The 25,400-nt window shown below is 39.1% G+C and overlaps 2 protein-coding genes across 6 annotated transcripts in view; one reads left to right on the plus strand and one right to left on the minus strand.

The window, feature by feature from the left end:
• The window catches only part of POLK (DNA polymerase kappa), a 28,751-nt gene extending 22,268 nt beyond the window's left edge, over positions 1 to 6,483 (minus strand). The window contains exon 1 of one of the 4 annotated variants that reach the window (XM_015848815.2): positions 6,354 to 6,483. The gene's annotated coding sequence lies outside the window, so the exon portion shown is untranslated. Of the gene's footprint in view, positions 1 to 3,747; positions 4,571 to 6,123 lie in introns of those variants that run through there. The other 3 variants (XM_015848812.2, XM_015848813.2, XM_015848814.2) reach the window with 3 other exon arrangements.
• A 108-nt stretch (positions 6,484 to 6,591) lies between these two features.
• Positions 6,592 to 25,400, plus strand: part of CERT1 (ceramide transporter 1) — a 64,345-nt gene continuing 45,536 nt past the window's right edge. For both annotated transcript variants that reach the window (XM_015848817.2, XM_015848818.2), the window contains exons 1-2: positions 6,592 to 6,996; positions 10,415 to 10,549. In XM_015848817.2, coding sequence (XP_015704303.1) covers positions 6,901 to 6,996; positions 10,415 to 10,549 — 231 coding nt within the window. In that variant the 5' untranslated portion in view covers positions 6,592 to 6,900. The remainder of the gene's footprint in view (positions 6,997 to 10,414; positions 10,550 to 25,400) is intronic.

A 25,400-nucleotide genomic window follows, 5' to 3' on the forward strand; every position in this document is an offset into this window, starting at 1 on the left:
GGCAAAAGTTTACACTAATGAAACACTAGCTTAGAACTGTCAAGGCAAAGAGTGACAGATTTGTGACGTATTTGTGGCATGCTGACACCTCAAGAATCTGCTGCAAGACTGTGCCATTTCCATTAAAGAGGACATGTTCAATTTCTCACACTGTCACAGCAAGAAAGAAAGGTATGAAATCAGAGAGGTCTGTGAAGGCAGCCTACAGTTAAATACTATTCTGTTATTCTTTTTACTTGGAGATGGACATAGGGAGCAGACGAATCATCTTTATGAGGAAGAGGTAACTTTCCAGTTTCTACTGAAAGGGTGTCCAAAGATAAAGAAGCCTTGAGCAATGACTGCCAACTGGTAATGGCAAAATAAAAAGGTGGAGAGGAACCACAGAACATCATTACTCTGTAGGATGCTTTGTTAGTAGTCTGGGATGTTTCTACATGGAAAAGACAGAATGCTAATGCAACACTTCTAGAAGCAAGCACAGAAACTCCACTGAATCAAAAAGGTTGGATTTTACAACATATGAAAGCATACAATACTGAGACTGAATGAGCAAGTAACATAGAGAAATTACTTAATTTCAAGTGCCTTTACCTGTAATCATATTTAGCATCTGTTTGCATGAAGTAGCCTGAATGAGATAGGTTATATTTGTGAGCTGCACTATTTCTCCAGCCTATATTCATTAAACACCCAGCAATTCCAATAATGGAAACTCTGTATGTAGCATAAGAACTTAAAAACACTTATGTCTTATTATTTTCAGGTAGTAAAATACAACATGAGAGAAAGATTTAGAAAATAATTTCTAAAATATTCAGTTCAGTGGACATAGTTTTATCTTGCAAGGCAATAACATTCACAAAATTAACATTAACACTTTGTCCTTTATTGATAGTGTAACAACTTGCTGAGAAGCAGCGTTAGGAATAGAAAGTGACAACTGCCTGCAAAACTTGGGAAAAGAAACCAAATGATAATTTGATGCAAGTAAATTGTGTAACAATTCTTGTGAAGAAAAACTGTTATCTATGCTATCACAGACACCCATGCCAAGAAACCAAACAAAGCATGTGATGCAAAAACTACTGAGATACACACCCTTAACTTCTGTGAGAAGGTCAAAATGTTAATAGGAGTTTTGTGAAGGGCACTGAATGCACAATAAACAGCTAACTGAGATGAATAACTTAGTTCATCCATTTCTGTCCATAAAGGATCACTTTGCAGCCTTTTTCCTAAGGCCAAGTGTAGTGTAGTATGAACTGCACTATGCTCAAAAGATAAACACTCATGAAGTTTGTACTGTGCTGGGAGCATCAAAGAAGAAAGAAAAAAGGAAAAAACAAAACAAAACCATCTTCTGAAGTAATATACACACTCCCATAAATATCTATCTATATATACATATACATATCAGATCCCCAGTTCTTAAATATGCTTAACAAATTACTCATTATCAAATATTATAAATGTTCAGTAAGGTAGAAAAAAAAACCAAAACCCTTCCATATTGAAACAATGAGTCAAATAATCGTGTTCATGCTGAATATGGTTGTGAAGAATATGGAAGATCCTCAGAAGCCAAACACAAGTGAAATGTCTACCTTTAACACATCTTAAGTGAAATGTATAATTCAGCAGTTCAAGACTCAAAAAGAGGCAATTTCAGCTACTTCAGGAAATACATTTGTCATAAAACTTTGCTGTGTCTGCACCTCAACATAATTCACACTTAAATCAAAAAACTCTCAAGAAACACAAATTAAAACTGGTGAGCTGGCTAAGTGTCACTGCCTGGTGAGAACAATACAAATGTCACAGACAACACCTTTTTCATTCACTTTCTACTTCAGCTGAGGATGGAAATGAAGCCTAATGTTGCAAGAAACCTTCTCCACTAAAACAAACTAACTAAATGGATATGTTAATTCGCAGTTCCTGCTCTAGAACTTAGGAAAACTCATTCACTTGTTTGTAAAAATGTATATAAATGTAAAATACAAAATATTCCAATGTATAGTAGCAAGTTATACACTGTATCAAATTATAAGACATCAAGTGCCTCCCCTTCTCTTTTTTTTTTTCTTTTTTTTTCTTTTTTTTTTTTTAATACTCATGAAAACTGAGTAAATACAAAAGAATTGAAGAACCCGAAAAATGAATGCAGAACACACAAGCCAAACAGGCTGATTCAAAAGTAACTCTCAAACTCAAACCTTCAAATGTCCTCCTCAGACTGAAAATTATTACTGCTGGAAACCGCATCACTGGCCACCTCAGAACAAAGCTGTTGTATAAGTAATAAATAGACTACAAGACACCTTCTCAGTAAGACCACAACTCACTCAAATCAACATGTTAAATCAACACCACTTTGCTTTTCAACCAATTGCTAATTAAGAAAGAACAGGTGGCCATGCAGATATGCTTCTTATTCCACTTCCTGTACAGAAATATCTTCACCTAGGCTGTGCATGTAACTGTTTGGAGGCAGCACCCACCACTAAAGAACTAAACCACAGCTAACCCGCCTGGGTACAGGAATCAATATAGCCAAGCTGTGTGAAAAACATGTTTCTAACAAATGCTTTGCATTATTTCTTGAATTTATAAGACAAGAACAAGCATATGCTCAAGCCAGAAAAACCTCAGTACCACCAGGATATTTTTAACATCTCTGATATTTAAAAGGTTATACTACAAAGTCTATTAATGCATTTGATTTTATTCTACCTGACTTCACTATCATTTGGGTGAGCTAAGAATTGCACCCTAAACAGGAACATTTACGTCAAATCTTTTCCACCTAGAAAAGTCTTTGCAGCACCTGTCTTTACTGAGTATTCAATTGGCAAGGAAACATTCTGGCTGACAGGGCCAAATTTAACAAGCTCCTTAACTCTTATTTCCTTGTAAAAACATGTTCCTTCAATAATGATTTAAATATCGGCTACTCTTGAAAGTCTTTGCTTCTCAGCAGGAGAAACCACCCACAAACAAAGACATGTGCAAGCAAGCACATCAGACCGTCCTTCTGAATGATCAGCTCAATTCTTTTCATCCACAGGGGGTGATGGTTACTAGAGTCCTGGCTACTGAGTGGCCCCCAGAAAAGGATTCATGTCAGTTTTAATCCTGTAGAGATTCGAAATAATAGAGATGGCAAGAACTGTGTAACTGTGTTACCAGTATGTGAGCATACACAACATTAGTATTCTGGGTTCCTTACTAGCAGTGTTCAAAACTACAACCGCTTCACTTTCCTCTCTCAATGGATAATAGAATGTTACTTTTCTAGAAAAGCCAACCTTCTAGGAAAACATTTTTCATAGCACTAATCAGCCAAAGTAAATGATAAACTAATAAAGCTAAGCAAAAAACTGTGTCAGGATTCACAGAAGTTAAAATTCCAAGTGCATATGCTGAGACAGCTGAATGGGACTATTTTTCAGGTAGCATATGACCCAGCATTCTCAGAAAACTTATATCCTAACCAAGTACTCAGAACTAACTTTCAAGGAGCAGAGCCCTAGAATTATGTCTTTTTTGTAATCAACAACTTTAAAATTGCAGGCAATCCATGCCTTCTGAAAGGGAATTCACACTGCAAAACAAACAGGTTGGAGACTGCTTGTCCCTGAAAGGAAGACATCAAAATATGTATGTCATGCCATTCAATAAGCTACTTGGATAATGCTTCCCTTTTGCAAAGAGCCAACTAAATGAAACAAGTGGACCACCTACCTCTGATAAATTTTCTGCAGGCAAAACGTGGTATAATATTGCTGCAAATCCTGCTTTCAGCTCCTCTATGGCTCTGTTCAGAAAATCTCATGACTTTAGAAGTTCAAAGTTCATTCCAAAGGCAAAGAACTGTGGTATCTTCTCTTGCCTCTATTCAGTATTTCATAAGTTATTCTAAACTGAAAGACATTCATCTCCCTTTTCTAAACAAGGTTTCCCTGAATATCTAGACTACTGAAAATAATGCTTGATTACTTTAAACCAAAAGGAAAATAATGAAGAAATTGTTTATACCTGAGACACTATGGTACTAGGCAATATGCTCATATATAAGTAAAGCTCCTTCAATAATCCCTTAAGAAAAATAGCCCTACAAGCTATGAGCATGAACATACCAGAAAATATACACTAAAGATTAATGCATTTTTCTAATAACCAATGAACATAGTACGGGTAAAAGTACAACACTGAAATTAGCATATAAAAAAGGAAAAAATTGGATATTCACAATGTTATTCATTTAGTGATGCTTATGACTAGTACCTTCAGAAATCAAACTCCAAAAAGCACATTTATATTACAATTAGTATGTAAACTGTGTAAAGCAATTGCATCTGTTGAAGTATTCCACAAAAGATGATGGCTATCTCCAGTACAACAGTAACTTGTAGACTCCTTACAATGTTTAAGTCACAAGGAGTACAGATGGAATATAAGGGTTTGTGATGAAATTATAATTACAGTAAAGAAGCACAAAATAAATGCCCTGTGAAGAAGGCTGCCCAGTGAGGCTGTGGATGCCCCCTCCCTGGAAGCACTCAAGGCCAGGCTGGATGGGGCTTTGAGCAACCTGGTCTAGAGTGAGTTGTTCCTGTCTATAGCAGGGGGCTGGAACTAGGTGATCTTAAAGATCTCATCCAGCCCAAACCATTATATAATTCTGTGATTCTATGAAAAAGACACAGGAGGAGGTAGAGATGAATGTGTGGTCTACAGCAGCATATCAGCTTGATTATCTTCACTTAACATGGCTCTGGTTTGTATGACAGGTTGGCCTTGGAGCACACAAATCGGATTCATGGATGCAATGTAGATGCAATCTGTAATAGGTAGTCAGTTATATACAAAAAGGATGGTTAGAATATCCGAAAAGAGCTAATTTAATTCAGGTTAATCATAGTCTCAACACATGATTAAAGAACAAAAACTAATGTAGATGTAAAAATGGAGAAGAAACCAAGAAGATAATAGATAATGTTATTAGACTGGAAGCCTGGAGCATTTCCCTTATGAGAAAAGGCTGAGAAACCAGAGACAGCTCAGCCTGGAGAAGACAAGACCGAGAGAGGATCTTATCAATGCTTATAAATATCTAAAGAGCAGGAGTCGAGTGGATGAGGCCAAGCTGTTTTTAATGGTGCTAAGCAACAGGACAAGGGACACAAGCTGGAACAGAAGAAGTTCCATCTAAATAGGAGGAAAACTTTTTTATTGTGACCATAACAGAGCACTGGAACAGGCTGCCCAGAGAGACTGTGGAGTCTCCTTTTCTGAAGATATTCAAAACCTGTTTGGATCTTTCCTGTGCAACCTACCCTACGGAACCTGCTTTAGCAGAGGCTGGACAGGATGATCTCCAGAGGTCCCTTACAACAAGATTCAGCAGTTCTTGATCGGTAACAGCAACTGCAGCCAAGGGGTCAATCCTAAAGCGAAAGTGAAGGTGCATGGCTAAGTACATGTCCCTGCTGTTGCCAAAGTCTTTGCTCAGACATGTCTCTTCACTCCCTGCTTTCAGATCCGAATAGAGAAAGAAATTCATTCAGAATTTAACTGGGAAAAAAATACAAGATTAAAAGTGGTACCACTTAACTTCATGAATACGCTTCAGAGAAGAACCCAAAAGTATTCTTTCACATATTGGCATGTACAAAACTCAGCCACCCTGCTTACTCAAGAAAGGCAGTACATTGCAACAGATACAGAGCAAAAATAGCACATTTCCAAACAGCAGATGAAGCAAAGGGCCTAATTTCTCAACAGCTTTCCCTAAGTTTGAAAGCCACAGTGCAGATAACTTCATACAAAAGGTAGAGAGATGTTATGTATGTATGTTAGTAAAAGTTTACCTATCTCATACGGAGAGAATACGCATTCAGGCATAAATCTGCGATAAAGGCTCTTCATTAATAACAATAATAAAAGTCAAAAAGTCAGTGCAAAAGCATCACAGAAAAAATATCACACCGCGATTTGTCACAGAGGCAGTCAGAAAAAAACAGATTTCAGAGCACTGTTCCTACAATACAACCAGCACATGCACTGCAAAGCTGAGACCTCCTACCTCAAACTGATTTAATGCCTTTTTACCCTCACCCGATAAATAAGCAAAAAGCCACGATTCCGCACAATCGGCACGTCCATTCCAACCCACTGCATCTGCACAGCGGTCGGCTGGCATCTCTTCTTTACGCAAACCCCACAGATAAGGCTCTGAACACAAAATATACACCACGTCCTATCTCGTGCTCTGATCTACAACGGCAGGCGCGGACAAACACGGCACCGGGCTACCTGACAGCTCAGGCTTTTCGCTCGGCTCCTACCGCTCCACACAGCAGCGCTGCCCCGCGGCCGGGCCACCACCTGCTCACGGAACAACCCCAGCGCTACGGGAAGGACGAGCCCAAGATGGCGGCCACGAGCCGGCGGGAGGGGGACCGCCTGCATGGCGGACTACAGCTCCCAGCATGGCGTGCGCGGCTCCCGCAGAGGGGCCGGGCGGGGGTGGGACGGGTAAATAGTGACAGAGCGCGCCCCCCTCCGCCTCGCGTAAGATGGCGGCGGCGGCGGCAGCGCTGTGAGCGGGGTGCGCGGCAGGCGGACGTGCGCTCGCTCCTCCTCCCCTCGCCACCTCTATGTTGTGGCCGCTGCCACGGGCCGGAGCCCCGGAGCTTCTCTGAGGGAACAGCGCGAGCCGCCGCCTCTCGAGGCCGCTCGGCCGCTGTCGGGCGCGGAGCGGTGCCGTGCCGTGCCGCTCAGGTGGAGCCGCTGCCGGCCGTTCCCGTCCGTTCGGCAGGAGACGCTGAGGCTGCTGAGGGCAGGGGCCGCGCGGCTCTTCCCCGCTCAGCGGTGGCTGCGGCTCGAGTCTCCATGTCGGACAACCAGAGCTGGAACTCCTCCGGCTCCGAGGAGGACCCCGAGACCGAGCTCGGGCTGCCTGTTGAGCTCTGCGGGGTGCTCAGCAAGGTAAGACGCTCCGCTCCGCCGCACCCGGCGGCCTCGCGCTTCCTTTCTACGCGGCGGTTCACGGCTCTCCCCCACAACCCCCCCAGTCGGCCGACAGAGCCCGGCTGTCAGCTCCTCGCCGCCCCGCTCCGGAGCTCGGGCCGAGGCAGACGGGGCTCGGTCGCCCCCGGGAGAGGCGGCGGCCGGAACAGATGCCACACGATCGCGGAGGCTGCCAGGGAGCCCCTCCCGCGCCCACTCCCTCCGGCTGGGGGCACCGGCACGTCCCCGACGGCGCTGCGCCAGGAGGGGCCCGCTCACCTCCCCCCGCCTTCGTGCGGGCCCTGGCAGCCCGGCCCGGAGAGGTGCCGTGAGGGAGCCCTGCCTCGGGCGGAGCCGCCGGCGCGGCCTCGAGCCCCGGACGGGCCGGGCAGGCACCCAGCGCGGCGACCCCTTCCTCCCTCTGAGAGAGTCCCGTCCCCGGTAGCGCGGGGAGACTTCGCCGTGTGGGATCCCCGCTGCCCTGAGTGGGGCCGCGCTCGTCGCTCCCCCAGAGCAGGCACGGGAACGGCGCAGCCTTCGGTGCGAGTATCAAAACAGTGCCATAAACCAGCCCTGCAGCAGGAGATACGGGAGGAGGGGAGGAGAGGCAGGAAAAGGGCACTAGAGCTCGTTTCCCTTCTTAAATAGAAGTGCTGCTGCTTATTATTTCTTTAATGGCTGGAAATGAGATGACTTGCAAGTATGTGTTGGGTGACACTGGGAAATTTTACTCTGGGGCAGTTTTAAAGTTGTGTATTGAATCATTAAGTTTGGGAGCAAAAAGGTTTTGCTTTTTTTTTTACAGAAAGTTCCTTCAGGATGATGTTGTATTTAAAAATATATATATTCTTTCCTGTTCTGTGTGGGGAGGCCAGTCATCAGCCTGCATGGAGCACACAGGTCATGGGATACCAAGTTCATAACTGGCCCTGGCTGCTAAGAAAACAGTCACAATGAGGCAGTCTTCTGCTTGTTTGTGAGAGTAATAAATGCTTTGCGGGCTAAAAATGTTCCTAAATCCAGAAATGGGAGAAGGCCCTCATCTGTGAGATCCTGTCGTCAGTAGGAGATGGGAGAGAATGAGACAGTCATGAGATGTTACAGCACTTACAACACGAGGTCTTTTTCTTCACAATGCTTTCTTTTGATTAGCCTATTCGTACCTTAGGAACTTGAATATCTGTTAGGATATAGTTGGTTTGTATGTTGGCATGTGCAGGAGTGGTGGATGCAGTCATGGTCTGCTGATATTTATAAAGTTCTGATGTGCAAGACTCATATAAATATATATATTTATAATTATACCAAGTGTAGCTGATGCTGTCCTTGCTGTGAGAACCCTAGGGATGTAATCTCCGTACTCAAAGTATGGTAAAACCTGTTGCAGTGAATATACTTGAGGGATGATTTTTACCTTTTCCTACTTGATGCCTCAGCTATGCTTGAGACAAATTAATTAAAATTGAAGGGTACAATTCCAAACTGAGCATATCTCTGTTTTTAAAAGTCAATCTGTTATTAAATAGCAAATCAGTGAAAGTGTGCTGTTCTTTGTATGCTTAGTGATTTTTCAACTCAGTAAAGAGAGAAGCTTTGAAACAAATAGGATAATTTGGAAAGAGAAGCTAATTAGAAGTACATTTCACTGCTCTCTGAGTGTTTCCAAACTCTAGGCATTTTCCATTACAGTTTTCCTTATGATTTTAAGGTGGATACAAAGAACTCTGCCATGGAAATGTCTTGGTAAATGGTTTTGTTTGTTTTTTGGTGGTGGTGGTTGTTGTTTTTTGCAAAAAACCTTTTTTTTCCCTACAAGAATACTTTAAGGAGTCTCTTAACTCCTGTCATACTTATTTGCAATAGCCAGTGTTGATTGCAGCAGCTAATGCAAGATTGGCTGCTATATTTACCTCACTTAACTGTGTCAAAGGAGGAAAGGTGCTTTCTTTCCCGTCCCTTGCTCTTTTGGCCATGATACCTTTGGGCTTCACACTTCACATTTGGAAGGAACAGGGAATATAATAGAGATGAGGAAGGCAGTGTAAATAAGCCTTAATAATAGTTGATGCTATTGGTTCAGGTACTAAACACAGCCAAAGCATTCATATTGAATGTAGCTGTTCAGATTATTTGGTTGTTGTAAAAAGGTTTGTTTTTGGTGAGTAATTTAGGTCTCACCTGCACTTGAAAACAGCTAGTAATTTCTCAGCTAATAGAATTTGTTGTCCTATTGAGTGCTAAGACTTCCTCTTGCCATTAGTAGAGCTAACATGCAGTTATGAGACACTTAACTGATACAGGTATATGTATAGCTGATACAGGTAGTATGTGGAAATCATCCCGTTACTCCACTTTCTTCTCCCTCCGTATTTCTGTGTGCTAAAATGGTGAATAAGTGGTTGGGAAGTCTGTGATCAAAGAAATGCTTTCCTGATAAAATCATTTTCAATGCTTTTGTTTTCCCATTTCCATTATTATTTAACTTGTTGGTTTTTGGGTGTTTTTCCTTTTTTTACATTAAGTCCTAGTACCAGTGTGTCACCGGGGTTGTAGAATAGTTGTGATGTCCTTGTTGTATACTTCTGCAGGGTGTGGTTCAGCTGTGTTGGGAACTTGTAGCAAATACAAGATACTAATAATCAGGACGTTATTAGTCACTTGTAAATGTATCATTGTATGATCAATACAGGACTTCTTCCTGGAATGTCAGTTTCTTTGTATATGTGAATGTTGAGTCCCTAGAAAGATCTCAGTAATAGGATGATTTGATGGCTCCTGACAAGTAATTATCATCTTAATGATGAAGTGGATATGGAATTAAAACCTAAAGCAGTGTCTGTGGGTAGTAGTTAATTGATGAAGAACTGGTGACTTTTGTTGCTGTAATGGTTATATGCTCTGCTGGCAGGTTAAAGGCATGTATGTGTTTATATGAAAAGAGTTAAAATTCAGTAAAATCACTTTGGTACAAGTCACTTTGTATATAAATCAAGTGTTTCATGTTCTGCTTAAGTTTGGAAGTTTCTTATTCAGATTTAAAATCACAAGCCTAACCTGAAGGTAGAATGTTTGGTTTTCTCTCCTCTGTCCCCCAGTTTGTTATCACTGCATTGGGATATATATAAGTGGCCTTGGGAACAATTCTGCAACAAAGTGATTTGCAAAAAGTGGTGGGTTTTTTTTGTTTTTGTTTTTTTTTTTTAAGAGTGATCAAAAGTGGAATATTCTCAATTGGGAAGAACTTTTTTAAAAAAAAAAAAAAAAACAAAAACAAAAAAACATTTTTTTTTCTCCTGATACTTGAAAGGCTTGGAAATATCAACAAAATTATTTTATCAGTATTTTTGTATTTTTTCTATTAACAGATTTTTTTCTTTCTTTTTTTTTTTTTATATAGTGGACCAACTACATTCATGGGTGGCAGGATCGGTGGGTGGTTCTGAAAGCCAACACACTCAGTTATTACAAGTCTGAAGATGAAACAGAATATGGCTGCAGAGGCTCTATCTGTCTGAGTAAAGCTGTGATTACAGTAAGTGCTATTTCTATATTGCTATCTTTTCATGTTTAGTGTGTTGTTAGGCTAATATTTAGTGAAAGCAAATCTAGGTGCAGCAAATTATTCTATTACATCACTTAATATTAAGTTAGTGATATCCTTGCAACACTGTGGAGCAGCGCAAGGAGTTCCTAATAAGAAAATAAGCTGTTTTCATTTGGGATTGCAATAAGCAGCTTTCTGCCGTGCTTAAGGTTTCTGTGCATAGGGGTGCAGTTTCTCTGTGGAAGAGGTATTGTTTTCCCAGAGGTCAAACTAAGACATGAAAACAACTTCCCAAAGGAATTCACATCCCTCACAGTCCTTACACTTTGCACTGAAGGGGAGGAAAAAAAAAAAAAAGGTGGTATTGCTTTGACTACTAACTTTATGAACCTGAATCTGTATATTTCTAAAAGGAGAGCGTTCTGCTGCTTACTACTTTCTTTAAACAAGTAAGTGTGTGATGTGTGCTGTTTCTGCCTAATGCTTAAAGACTCAGTATTATGCTGATAAGAGTACAGAACCTACATACAGATACAGTCTCATAATGATGAAGTGGCCCTACAAGATAAAGAAGAATCTACTTTTGCTGATTTAAAAATTAATTCAAATAATTTTGACTAATCCTTACTGTAGTCGTACTGTAGCTTTTCTGTTACTTTTAAATAGTCCTTTATGTGACAGAAAACAATACGCACAGAAGGGCTGGTGTTGAGAAGGACCTTAAAGATCTAGTTTCAACCTCTTGCCATGAGCAGGGACACCATTCACTAGAACATATTGCCCAGGGCTCCATCTGGCCTGGCCTTGATTATCTAGGTACATTTTTTTCCCTTTAACATTTAATTCAAATCTCTTTGTTTAAAGGCACTACTCTCCTTGTCCTGACAGTTGACTGTCTGACAGAGTGGTCTTGCTTGAAGGCCCTTAGTTACTGGAAGGCTACAGTGAGGTCTCCCCAGACTCTTCTCTAAATAAACAACCCCAGCTTGCTCAGACTTTCTTCATAGAAGTGGTGCTCCAGCTCTGATTGTCTTTATGGCTTTCCTTTGGATATTATAGCTCATCTTCTGTGCAGAACATAAGTATACAAGAACAGTAATATTTAATGTGTTTATTCCACTGAATGTGCTATTTCAAGGTGAGCTGAGGAAGACAAAGGAGAAGCACTCAATTTGATATATTCATGGCCATCTGTAGTAGGTTCAGCCTTTGATCAAGAGCTCCAGGAAGGTCTCTTGTTAACTACCAAGAGGCTTAATGTGTTTACTGGACAGAGACAGAAAGGTGGTGAAAAGGAAGTAGATCAAGAGAGGTCTGGAAGTATATGTTAGAGCATATACTGCTGGTTTTATGGGTTTTTTTGTCCTCTTTTTTAGTATGTGGCCTGTGATAATTCCTCTTCAGTCAGTGCAGCCTAGTCAAATCAAAAGGTTGGAATCCATACTTTAGAGCATATTATGGCATTTCAAATTTCAACTATAGTTGTGGAGTGAGATAGCCAGTAGCAGTAGAGCTGTAATAAGTGCTGATGTTGCACCTTGTGAAGGGAATCTGAGGAGCATTTTGTGTTCTGAGAAGTAACTTTTCTATTCTTTGATATCTTAGGGTTGAATAGTTGATTTAATTTTTTAAGTCCTTGAGCTTCAGTCATATACTCAGAAAATATGTTGAGGGAAAAAGAAAGTGGGTACAGTTCCAAAAGTTAACTTCATATTTTAGTTCAGTTTTCATTAAGTATTGTGCATTGTGAGGAGTATTTTATTCTTAAGTTGCTCAACTTCAGGTTTAAATGGCACCTCTAAGGCCTGGTAAACCTCTGTTAATTATTTCTAGATGCAGTTAGTGATTGCTGCTTAAGTATTAGAGGTTCATGTTTACTATCAGATCATTTCTTGCATCTCCAGGATATGGAAATTTGTTTAAAGTTGTTACGAAAACACTTGTTTTTCAGAAGCTATTCATTTGGGCCAGAGATTTAAGAATGAATACTTATGGTTTGATAGTTGTGGAGTAAAAACTAGCTTTTCTTTTTTAACCTGTTTTTAGTAGTAGAAAAATATAGTCAAATCATAGAGTGGCTTGAGCTAGAAAGGACCATAAGGATCATCTAGTATCCAAGCCCTTTGCTGTTGGCAGGGCTGCCACTCACTGGATGAGACTTCCCAGTTCCCACCCAGCCTGGCCTTGAGTGCCTCCAGGGATGGGGCCTCTCTGGGTAACCTGTTTCAGTACCTCGCTACTTTACAAGTAAAGTCTTCTGCATAACGTCTAACCTAAAACCTCTTTCTTTTGTTTGACCATTCCCCCCACCTCATCACTATATACCCTTGCGAGAGGTCAGCCTCCCCCCTAATAAGCAGCCTTTAAGTACTGAAAGCCTCCACTGGGACCTTCTCTCCTCCAAGACCTTTTCTCTCTATGTCATAGGAGAGGTGCTCCAGCCTTCTGATCATCTTTGTGACCCTCCTCTGGACCCTTTCCAACAGCTCCAAATATTTGAAATATTCTTCCTGTTAATCTTTACTTTCATGTTCATGTAATATCTTGCTTCAATGATAAGCTAGTTAGCTTGTGTTTAGTGCATAGGAGAAGGTCAATACCTTATAAAATCTTGAAGTAACAAGAACACTACTTTTGCTGTCAGTGGAACTTACTCTACTATATGTCAAAGGTTGTTTGTGTGTTGGAGAGAAGCTGAGTTTCTCCGTGACTTAATGATCAGCTATGAATATTCAGTAGTTGAACTCTTTATATGGAATGTTCTTTTCCTACAGTGTCTTCCTATGCTGTAAATTTATTTTTCCTCAATGTTGCTGATTCAGAGTAGAGCACAGTAACTGTCTCTGTATTAACCTGATATGTTACTATCAGTTTTTCTTCAGTACAAAGCAAGACATGAGGATTATTGTATGGTGTTGATGTCTATGATGCTTAAGTTTGTCAAAGGATTGTAGTCTTATGAAGTTGCTTTTGATTATTTGGCCTAGGTATGCATGTAATTGTTATCAGCTGTGGGCACAATGATTTTTGAGTTCTGTTTACTACTTGTAGTATAGAATGTCCAAATTTTATCAATATATAAGCATAAACTTAAAAAGCTTCTGCCTCTGAGCAGTAGTGCTATATTTTCAGAGATGGACATCAGCCTGATGATTAGTTGTAGTATTAATTATAAGACAAAATTAGTATTCAGAAAACCACAGTCCCTTCTAGTCTTTTTTAATCGTTTATATCACATTCAGCAGAGATTGCTAGCAAGTTCTACAGGGATGTTTATGTTAACAAGACGTCTTGTTAAGTTAGCTTGTTAAAGTAACTTCTTCAGATATTTAAGTCTAGAATTATAATGTCATCTTTCTAGAACCAGTATGTCTTGACAATTGTCATTAGCTCAATAGAAAAATACTGAGTTTGAAACTCAGAAAGTTAGCCATTGAGACTGAGTTGGTTTCTCTGCACTAGGAGACCAAACGCGGAGTATTTACTGTATCCTTACTGGATTGCAACTGGTAAAGAACTGAAGAATTTGTTGTGTACCATAAGTTATGAAGGAAGATGGTGGAAATCAATAGCTGAAGCTGATTTGCTTAAGACACTTAAGGAAAACCACTTTGAAAATGTTTGACTAGTTCATAACAGAGCAGAGTCTTGAACTCACAAGTTCTGCTAAATGGTGAAGGCATGAGAAATCCTGGGTATTTATTTAGAAAAGTTGACATATGTGGAGACTTGAACTTTGTTCTGTCACTCTGTCCTGAACATCCTGGAGTTGATTATCAGGTGGTGTTTATTAGAGACATCCCTCATTATCATAAACCTTGTTTCTTCATGCCTAATGGCAAACTATTAATGGTGACTATTGTGGACAAGGTTAGAAGTGGATGTTGATGACATGCCTGTAGATGTGGGTCTTTGAGCTTAGATTTGTAGTTGTAAAGAGCCAGGGTCTGTCACTCAGAATATATAAATGCTTAATAGAATTGGAAATCCAACTTCCAGTAGAACTGGCCTTTCACTTTATACTATCTTCAGCTTGATTTCCTGTGTTTGTGCTGTCAGTGTCATTGTGTAGAGGGTCTTGTTTATTCAGTGACTTTTTGACATATCAAGAATTGAAGTTATTCTACAAATACCAAGTTATCTGTAAGGGAATTCTGGAGTTTTAATGTATCTACAAATCTTCAGACAGTCTCCCAGGAAGGCCAGCACTAATAGTTCATCCTGGTGATAATTTTAAATATAAATAAAAATAAATAATTTTTCAAGCCTGACTACAAATTCTTAGAATTTGGATAAGCTCCCATGTTATGTTTTTTCAACAAAAAGTATGTGTGGTTAGAACAGCTCTTGCTTGTGTACGGAGGATTTTGAAAAGCACTTAGAGAAATGTCATGCTTGACAGTTTCAAAGAATGCTGAAGCTCGATAACCCACAAGAAGGAAAAAGAACAAAGAGCACACTAGACTATCTGGGTAGGAAGAGCTCAAAAATCTTGTTCCACCTCAAGTCTGATCTGTTCTTTAGACAGATGTCATACTTACCATTTTTTAATCCAGTGGTTGGTCTTAGTTGTATGTTCTGTGTTACTGTAGAAAAACATTCAAATTTTTGATTTGTGAGCTTAAATGAGATGTGACAATTGTGGTGCAATTATTTGCTTTTTCTTATTTTGAGATTATTTATATTTGTGCTAAATTTGTAATGGAAATATACTATTGGGTAGATCTTAAAATTTAAGACTGTTTTCTTATGTTGTAAAGAGGCTTTTAGACAGTTCTTTGGCAAATGGTCCAACTAAGATTGAGTAATGAATGCACTTCACGTAATGAGTGTTTTCAGTGAAATAATTTGCAGAGACTAGAAGGAATTATTGCCTTAAAAACAAGTGATAATATACAAATTGCAAGTCATTCCTGTTTCCAAATGGGCTTCTGAAAGTGTAGATTTTACTGTCTGTGGATATCTGGAGCTAGAAACAGACGAGGCAGAAAACAGAAGTCTACCTGAGAGACAAGCCTGTTCATAGACAATTTGACTTACAAGTTATTTCAGCCTTTTTTCCTGAACAACAACAACAAAAAAAACAAACAAACAAACAAAAAAAAACCTGTTATCACAATGAACTTAGTAAATATTAATGTTAAAAATTAGGGGTAGAATAAACACAGTTTAGCTCCAGTTTACAAAAAAAAATCTTGAAGACTATTCATGAAAGAGATAACCAGACAGCTTCTGATCTTAAGCATTTTGTTTTATTATTCGTTCTGAAGAAAGAGCAAAATAGTTCTGTCTAGCAACTAATAATTCCTCACGTTAAGATATAATTGGTTCAGAAGTCACCTTCTATCAGTATTCATGTATACTGTAGTGCTGGCCACCACCAGTAATTGAACACTTTTGAAGGGAAGTAGCATCAGTTTTTAAAATAGATTGACAAGTTTACAGAGGATGCTTCATGCATTTGTCAACTTAAACAGATACAGAAGCTTCCTGTGAGAATTCTTTCAATAGATTTTAAACTCTACAAGCACATAAGATTTGAAATAGATGTGTATTTTTTTGTTACTGTTAAACAAATAGGATTGCTTAAGGCACTTCTTATGCAAAGAATCATGTATTACAACATGTTTTTCAAAACTTACTGTGATATGAACAGTGGTGTGATGAGTTTCTTTTATTATTGAGTTTTGTTTTATTTTCACAATTATACAAACATAACATTCTTTGGAAGGTGTTGGAGTGGTAAGGTACTGAAGTGGACCCACTTGGAGGAATGATTCAAGTGAGTTTAGGGTTAGCATTTACTAGCTAGTCCTCTGAACTTTGATCTTGCCAACAGAAGTGCATGTGATAAGAATAATGTAATTACCAATTTTATCTACTGATAGGTTTGATTCAGTCAGCTGCTCGTGAAAGGAATGCAAACTGATAACATTTCATTGGTGAAGACTTTTTTTTTAGAGAAACTAATCTGTAAATCATTGCCCTTGACAGAAATAGCATAGCAGCAAATTCATAATAATTGCTCATTGTGTGGAAATATATTAATTTATTTCCAGCTGTCTGAGGCTGGAAAGCAATCTGTTTCAGTAGTGAGTTCAGGAGTGATGAGCATTAATTCATTTTTATGTAATTTGATAAAGTGCTTCCTTGGCCTTGATTGTTATTAAAAAAGATGACCTGAGTAAACTAAGGCACAGAATACAATCCGTAACTGGATTTATTTAGGACATGAGGCAGTTAATGTTTTTAGGCTTTGGCTTGTTTAAAAAAAGAAGTTGTTACTTCTGGGTTACTGGAAAATATCACATTAATGGGACTGAGAGATTCTAGATAGCCCACTGAGGAAGTCCTATAGATACAGTTGCAGTCAGGAATGCTTACTTCCATTTGGAAGTCCTGAAGTGGTTGCATTGTGGAGAGGAAAATGCCAGAGCAATGAAGAGAGAGTTGATACCTAGGAGATAAGGATAGTGAGCCAGTGTTGCTGCAGCAGGCAGGTATTCTTTGAAACATAAGATTCTCCTGGACAATTACTTTTTTTTTTTAATTCAAGCCCTCTGTATAAGTTATCACCTGATAAGTTTTACCACCATTTGCTGTCTAATTCAGGATCATTATTTCTGCCCATGGATGGTACCTGCTCATTTTCATAGTGTTGAATGCTTCTTACTGATCTGGGACAAGACTTAGGGAGTTCTAATGTTTGCAGTTGGTATTAATGCTATGCTTTAATCTCTGATTTTTTTTTTTTAAGTCTTGTTTTCAGTCTGTAGTCTTGTTCAATCTGATTGTTTTGCCTTCCATGAGATTAGTTTATAGTTAATTTATTGTTAGTGGATTCAATTGGTTTGTGCATCTCCTTCCCCCTGGGGTTGCTGAACTGTCCTGCTCTGCAACCCCCTGCTGACTGTCTGATCTGTCTTATGACAGCCATGAGTGTCATTTTTAACATCTCTGTTAAGTATACATGTAATACCAAGCCTTACTTCTTGAAATGCGTTCCTGGAATGCCAAATAAAATGCTTAGAACGCACATTTGTGTCTACCAGTTCACTGCTACACCAAGCCATCTCCTTTCCTTTTTTGCTACCTTCTGAAGTTACTAAATTATCAGCTTTAGGCTTGTGTTTGCACACAAAATTATTATTCAGTTTACTGTACTAGAGTTCCTTCTGCATCTCCAAGTTCATCTTTAGATTGCTTTTTAGACAAACTTCAGGAGCTGCTTTTGCTGTTACACTAGTTTTAATCAATGTGGCTTAGATCAAATCATCTGTCACTCTTCAGCCACTCCCTAGTCTGTTTGATATGTTTTTCTACCATTGTTCTCCAGCTAAGAGAAGTGGTTAAATAGGATTTACTGCCCCATATCTCTGGCAGCTATATGCCCAGATTGTTTTGTGACATGTCTAACACATACATGCAAAAAGCTTTCTTCTAAGTTGCAGAAGGTGAAAAGCTGTTTGAAAAATATATATGTATATGAATGTGAGTACAATTGTGTATGTATATCAAGGAATGAGGTGGAATGGGAGACTTAAGCCTGAGCTCTGACAAATCAGGTCAATTTTAAACTTCAGAACTGAAGCATTTTAGGCTGGCATTAGTAACATGCTTCATGCTTATAGTAGTTCTTACACATTATTATCACAGTACACTAGTTCTTGCACACTAACCATTTTCATTATGGAGTCAAAGCAGTCAGTTTTCAATACTTAAATTTGAAATTACTGCAAGTATGCAGTATAATGAAGCAATGGCGTGTGGCTAGTCTGATGTCTTTGCTTACAGTGATTCTAGCTGATGAAGTCAAGGCAATCTCACTGGTGAGCTCCTTAAGAAGGAGAAGAGGGAGCAGGACAGAGTGTCTTCTCCCTCCTTGCTGTCTGTGATTTCTTAATTGATTGAACTTCTTGGTGATCCCTACTCCTTGATTCTAGCTTCTGGTCTGGGGATTAGACATGTTACTTTGCCTCCCTGTAGCAGAGGCCTTGCCATGTTAACTGGTTGTTTTGATGGATTTTTCCCTTGGTCAAGGTGTTTTTACTTAAAGCAAGAGCAGTCTTGGTAGTGCTGGAGGTTACACTTTTTCACTAACCAGTGATTGACAGTTAATAAATTACGGTTCTGGAGCATCTGCTTTCAGTCTGTGTTTATATTTGAAAAGCTTTTGTTATCTAGAGTTTAATCTGCACAGTACTAATAAGAGACACCTGGTGTACCAGGCCATAGTTCACAGAGTAAGCTTTATGAAAAGTTGATAAAGAGCCTAACAGATCAGGACCAAGGCCTTGCATAGCTAGCATAAGACTTGTCACCTGTTGCTAGTAATGGTAATACTTTGTTTGTAGAAAAGCATATGTGGTTGTACTTTTATAAGTTCCTTACGGTCTATGAGCTCTGATTGGATGCACTCTCAAATGCTGAGGGAGCTGGTGGATGTTACTGCTGGGCCATTGTCTGATTTTGAAAGGTGACAGTGAACAGGAGGGTTGTCTGAGAACTGGAAGAAAGACAGTGGCATTGCGCTCTTTAAAAAGGGCAAGAATGAGAGTGTAGAAAACTGCAGATCAATTAGCCTTTTCCATCTCCGGAGAAGTGATGGAGGAGCTCATCCTGGATGCCTTCTTTATAGATGCATGTGGGCATATATTGCATATAAATCATTGCAGCTTGACTGAGTACTACATAGTAATTGGATACTATTAATAGGAAGAAAACTGGAAGAAAAAAAACCCTCTAAAAAGATGGGTACTATAGGACTATAGGATAGTTGAGTCTATACAAAATAATACAAAGTTTTATCTGATCACTCTTGGCATTGGAACCTATTTGCTGAATGTGAACAAGTAGATTGACCCGGTTTGTTTCTGAAAACTGTAGGCTTCCAATTTAAAATGTGGTTTAACTGCTAAGGACACACATGCAGTGTGTACTTGTAGAGTTAAAAATGTTTCTCAGATGAGAGGATTCTTTCAATGGATTTAGCCAAGCTGTCATTACTTATACTGTACTAACAGACTAATAATAAATCCTGCTCAGTGTGCTTCTGAGTGCAGCAGGCCTCTACTTTAGTTTGAAAAGAAAAAGTTTTAAATGTGTTTAGTAAATCTTTGGAAGGCAGCTCTCTTTAGAGTTAGCTTTACAAAGGTCCCAAGGTCTTAAATGTGATATTTGGGTAGTAGTAAAGAACATAAAAACATATACTGGACTTGCTGTTTGTTTTTTGAAGCAATATCCTTGCTAAGATTTTTTGTGTGTATAAATGCTACAAGATTTTTACATGCACCAAATCAGTGATGAACCATTTAGGTGGCAAAACATAGGGCAGCTAACAGTTTGTTCACTACATCATTAAAAAAGTCTTTCTTGCTTGCTTGCAATAATGTCCAATGATCTCTATTAAAAAAAAAAAAAGTCCTACTAATTTAACAGTAGGTGGACCCTGTTGCTTAATAAGATCAAGTAAGATGAAGCAGTATAGCCAAGTTGTTGAGTTTTGCCTCTGTAAAAACATTGTTTTCTGTTGCAAGTTTTGGCTGTCTCTAATTAAGCATGTTTTTAGATCTACCTGGATTTGTTTTAGGAAAAAATAGGTTCACAATGAAATATATCCAAACATGTCGCACTTCATGTGTTTTCAGTACATTTTGCACAAAATGTTAAACATTGAGGTATAACACTAAATTAATTCCGCTTTGAGAACGGCATCTAGGGTAACAAATAGTTTTTAAAATATGTTTGCAAAATTTGAGACTTCATTTAATTTGTATTAAATCATGATTGTAATGTTTGCTTTGACAAAGCTGAATGCTTTCAAAAACTTGTAAAGACAAAAGGACTGTTTACAGTGATACTGTGTTTGTGTAGCAGCGTTAGCTAATGATAGGGGGAATGAAGAACTGCAGCCTGTGTTTGAAGCTTGTGTGTGATCAGAAACCCCTTGTGGAGCAGGGGAGTGGTGGAGTTGAAGTGTTGTGGACTGACTGCAGCCGTGATGCCCTGTGCTGCTCAAGGACAGGAGGTACAAGACACTGGGAGGGGGAGCCCTTTGTTTTCAGTCCTCACTGCTCTAGTATGTTAGTAAGCGGCAGTAAATTACACTTATCTCCCTGTGCTGTGTCTGACTGGTCTATCTTATCCTGTGAGTCTTCTCTCACTGGATTTTCTCCCCTTGTTCTTTTGAGGAGGAGGGATCAGACAATGTGGTGGAGTTTAATTACTCACTGAGCAGCTGAGAAATAGGGACACATTCAGCTCATCGCAGTGAGCCAGTGCTTTTGTTAGGCTAGTCAATTCAAGATAAGAATTCTCCATTAAATGCCAAATAAGGCTTCAAAGGAACATTAGATAGGCATAAAATATTCACTCTTGATAAATGCATGATTTACCATCATAAAATAATTTACCATAAGATCAAAGATCTGATAATGACTTTATGATAAGATAAAAATGTTGACTGCTTTTTTTCCATGCCTTTCTGGCAACTGCAATCAGATGCATTATTTCCCTCCTTTTTTGTTGTTGTTTAAAGAAGGCAGGCTTCAGCAGAACTCTCTAGGATCTGTCTTAGAGTTCACTGAATGAGAACCTGTTGCAAAGTTACTAATAAAAATAAAGAGGAATTGCTCTGAGTTGATCAGTAATGACTTTCCCCGAGTTCAGAGAAAGAACAGGTCACACGTGATTTGAGAGATTTGCTTTTGATGATAAGATTTCATTTTACTGCCAGTTTTCTCCTGTTCGCAAAGTTATTGTTTCTGTACTGTCTATTACATTCTCATCCCTGCTGAGCTGTGGACAAACTTCCTCGCTTTCCCTTGATTGCTGAAAATGCTTTTTATTGCCTTCTCTAGTTGTATCTAGCACAGATCGTGAGGTATTATTCAGCACTTCTTAGGTCTATCACCCTTTCTCTGATGTTGTCCCCAGACTAGTTTGAATCTTTCCTTACAACCGTGAGTAAAGTTTTTCCTTTTTCTCTTCACTTTCTATCTGTTTCTATTTCAATTACATTTTTTAAGTCTCTGTGCTCTAGCATAGTGTTCCCTTCCTCCCATATGCTCAGAAGTGGTTGTAAAGAAGTATAGGTCTCAGCCAGCTACCTGACAAGACGTTGGAGGGAAAAAACAGAAATTTTTGTGTGTTGCAAGAAGAAAAATCTGCACTGGTACTATGTCCTACTGCTTTTTCACAACTAAGATGAAGCAAGGATCAGAAGAATGTTTTTATCACACAGGGAAGTAGTAAGTAAGTAGGAGTCACAGTATACCCCCAGGAAGTAAAGCAGGTTGGAGAACTTCAAATGCTGTCTCCACACATCCCCCACCTCCCCAGCAGCCCCAGGCAGTATGCGTTCAGTTGAGAACTCAGGGCAACAAAACACAGGCTGGTGGCATGACACTGAGCAGGAGCATTTGGAAAGCTTCATAAAGTTTTTCAGAGGTGTGCTTAGCAGCCTTCGAGAGTCTGAGATGTAGGCAGCCTGCGTGTTCCAAGGGCTCCTTCTAGAGTCAGCATTTTAAAGAAAAATAGTTAAATCAATTCCATGCAAGAATATGCTACAAAAAGAAAAAAGGCCTCTGGCAGTCATTAATGTCCTTTCTGTATGTCTCTGAGCTTTGTTCTGAGGTAGCTGTACAGAATCCTACTGAAACAGAGGCCCCAAATGTCCCAGGTCTTTCTGTATAAAGCCAACCTGTCCTAGCTCTTAAATTTTTGAACAAGGGCAGTTTACATGAAGAAACGTTTACTTGGCTGCAGTTACTGAGGAAGTCTGAAGCCAGCTCTGGTCTCATGAGTCATAGCTGACTGCACTGCCACAGAATTCTTCCTGTTACAGCAGCTCTCCAGTTTGAGGTCCTTAAAACAAACCACAAAGGGAGGTTTAAGTGTTTTTATAGATTTCATAACTTTCAAGAACACTTTTGGGCAGGGGGGATTATTTGATTGAAGAAAGTTAGGCTTCCTAAGCCACTTTTTTTTCACTACTCTAAATGGTATTTTCTCTACAGAAGGAAGCTGGAACCGTTTATAATAAATCCAACTCAAGTCTGTACATCACAGCTATTAACTGTACTTGTGCTGTTTTCCTGATTGCAGAACTAAAAGCAAGTTGTTTTAGAATACTGAGCAGGGAAGTAAGGCGTTAGACAAAATACAAGCCTACGGTAAATGAGAATCACTGCTCTTTAGTTCTCTCAGACAGGGATGACACAAGTATAAGTGTGACTCAGGTGCTAGACAACTTTATATGTAGAGTGCAACTGCTTCAGAGTTGTTAACAAAGCAGCGCTGTGTACTGCTGTCAGGATAACTGCAGCTTACAATACACAGGTGTTATGTACTTTAATAGTATATACAAACCTGGTAAAGACAAATGCTGTGCTCATCTACTTCAGAGCTACAAAACTGTTTTATTGCTGAAGCTTAGGAACAGTTTTTGTTTTCTGTGATGCTAGTAATTTTTTTTTCCACACAAGAAACTAAAAACTGGCATAGCTCCGTGTTGATTTTGCCCTTAGCTAAATGTGCAGATTTGTTCTTGTGCTGCGTCTAATTCTTAATAGTTCACAATATTCTTGAATTTCTAAATTCTAGTCTAATTTAAAAGGCTATTTCAAGACAGATTCTGGACAAAATGTCAACAGTTTTCACATTCATCCTACTAGAACACGTTATGTTTCTGTGAATTGTCACTGCTCTTAAGATCTCACAAATGAATGAACAGTATCCATAGAAGAATAGTCTTATGGTGAAAGCAAATATTATGTAGTGCCTGTTTTAGTCTCTAATGTAACTGTTGCAAAGTTGTAAGTAAAGATTGCTTAAGACGAGGTGTTCTTGTGAAGAAATGCCTTTTGTGTTACGCAGGTTTTACGAAGTTGTCTTCAGGTAGAAAGCCTGAAAGGTGTGAGCGACTGATCTGTTAACTTTTAAACATTATCAGAGAACTTAGTGATTGATCTAAGCTAAAATATGAAACTTGATTTTTTTTTTTTTCCCCCTTTCTTTCAGAATAGCCTTGAGTAAGTGAGTAGAGCTTCTCATTCTTTTTCCATGTAGGAAGTTAGCAGTCAAAACATTTAATAGAAAACTGAAAAAAATGAACAATGTTTTCTCTGGTTCATATTGTTTTGTTTTTTGGTTTTTTTTAATGGCTCTACTTTGTGTATCTTAAGCCAGAATATCTAGAGCTATTAAAAACACTGATTCTCATCTTTTAAGAATGTAAGAACCTCACATAAGTAAAATTCACTCAAGCTTCTTTTTCCTATGTAAATGGAATTTGAAGTATTTTGAATACTGATTTGAATACTCTCAGCTGTGCTGAGCTGGAATCTGTGTAGGGATAATCCAGTGCAGGATCATTTCTCTTCCACTCAAGGTAAGAGTAGAATTGATGTATTTTGTTTTTCAATTTCTCTGATGAGAAAATATGAAAATACCACCCTGAAACTCTGAAGCTGTACCTGCAAGCCTGAAATATCTTGGAAATGTAGTTGTCTTGGTCAGTAGTCACTTTTTTTACTTCTAACCATAGAATCATTTTGGAAGGGAAAGATCTCTGAGGTCATCAAGTCCAACTGTTAATAAAAGTGGACATGAACAGTTAAGCCCTGGAAAATGAGTTGCAAGCCAGGCTGTCATAAATAATGTTTGTTGGTTCAGTGGGACTGAATATATGCTCTTTTTCCAACAGTGAACAGTGCTACTTTCTTACAGTGCAAGGTACAATTCATCTGCCAGTTTTTCCATCATTCAGGTGGAATTCCTTCCTGCATCATTTTGTGGCTTCTTAAAATTCTCCAGTTCCACAATATCTGAACAAGCTCTCTCTTCATCCCCAGGAAAGAGATCAGAGCAGCTGCCACATAACAAAATCTGTGCATCTCCCCATTTGTTCTCATAGGTCATTCAGTGGTTTCCAGCCCTACATGTATTCACTCAAATGGCAGAACCCCCTCTATCCTCTAATTTCCAGCTTGGATCATACATCATTCCAGTATGTTATGTATTGGATACAGTAATATTGTAGAGGACAAGCAGTATCAGAATACACTCAGCTTTGTCTATAATCCTTCTTAGTTTTGAAGCAAAATTTAAAAAGGTGTGTGTGTAGATAAGCAAGGGAAACTCCTCACACCAGGAGGATGCATAATGAACACACAACAGAGGTGTGTAATTGATAACTTAGGAAGTGGTGGACTGTTAACTTCAAGTTAAGCACAGAGGGTCCAATATCTTATAAGCTATAGAAACATGTCACTGACAACCTCAGAAAGTTACTTACTTGATGCAGTAGAAGAAGAGAAAGTTAATTAATTGGAGTCACCACTCACTTTTTAAAACATCCTGAGTGATGCTCTTCCTAATGGTCTCCTTGTTGTATCTGGTCATGACATTATTTTCTCTTAACAAGTGTCATTCCTGTATTTTTCTTTAGAAATACCTTCCTTGCTTGAAGTTTGACTATGTGCAGCAAAAATCCTGCTTCTAATTTGGAACAAGCCTTGTCCCTTTTTGTTCTTTCTAAGATGTACATTACTCACAATCTATGCTTATAACGACTTTCTAGATTACTGCGGTGGGTTGACCTTGGCTGTCTTCCAGACCCCCCTGCCTGGCTGCTCTCACTCCCTCTGCTTAACAACTCTGGCAGAGAAAATAAGATAAAAAGCTTGTGTGTTGAGACAAAAACCAGGGGGACCACCTACCAGTTAATGTAATGGGGAAATGCTCAGGCAAAATAAATTTATAGGCAGTTAAAAACAGAGTTGGCTTACAAAACACAGGTAAAACTAAAATCCCCTTCCTCTGCACTTCTCCTTTCTTA

The sequence above is a fragment of the Coturnix japonica genome, chromosome Z (assembly GCF_001577835.2).
Source record: "Coturnix japonica isolate 7356 chromosome Z, Coturnix japonica 2.1, whole genome shotgun sequence".
NCBI lineage: Eukaryota > Metazoa > Chordata > Aves > Galliformes > Phasianidae > Coturnix > Coturnix japonica.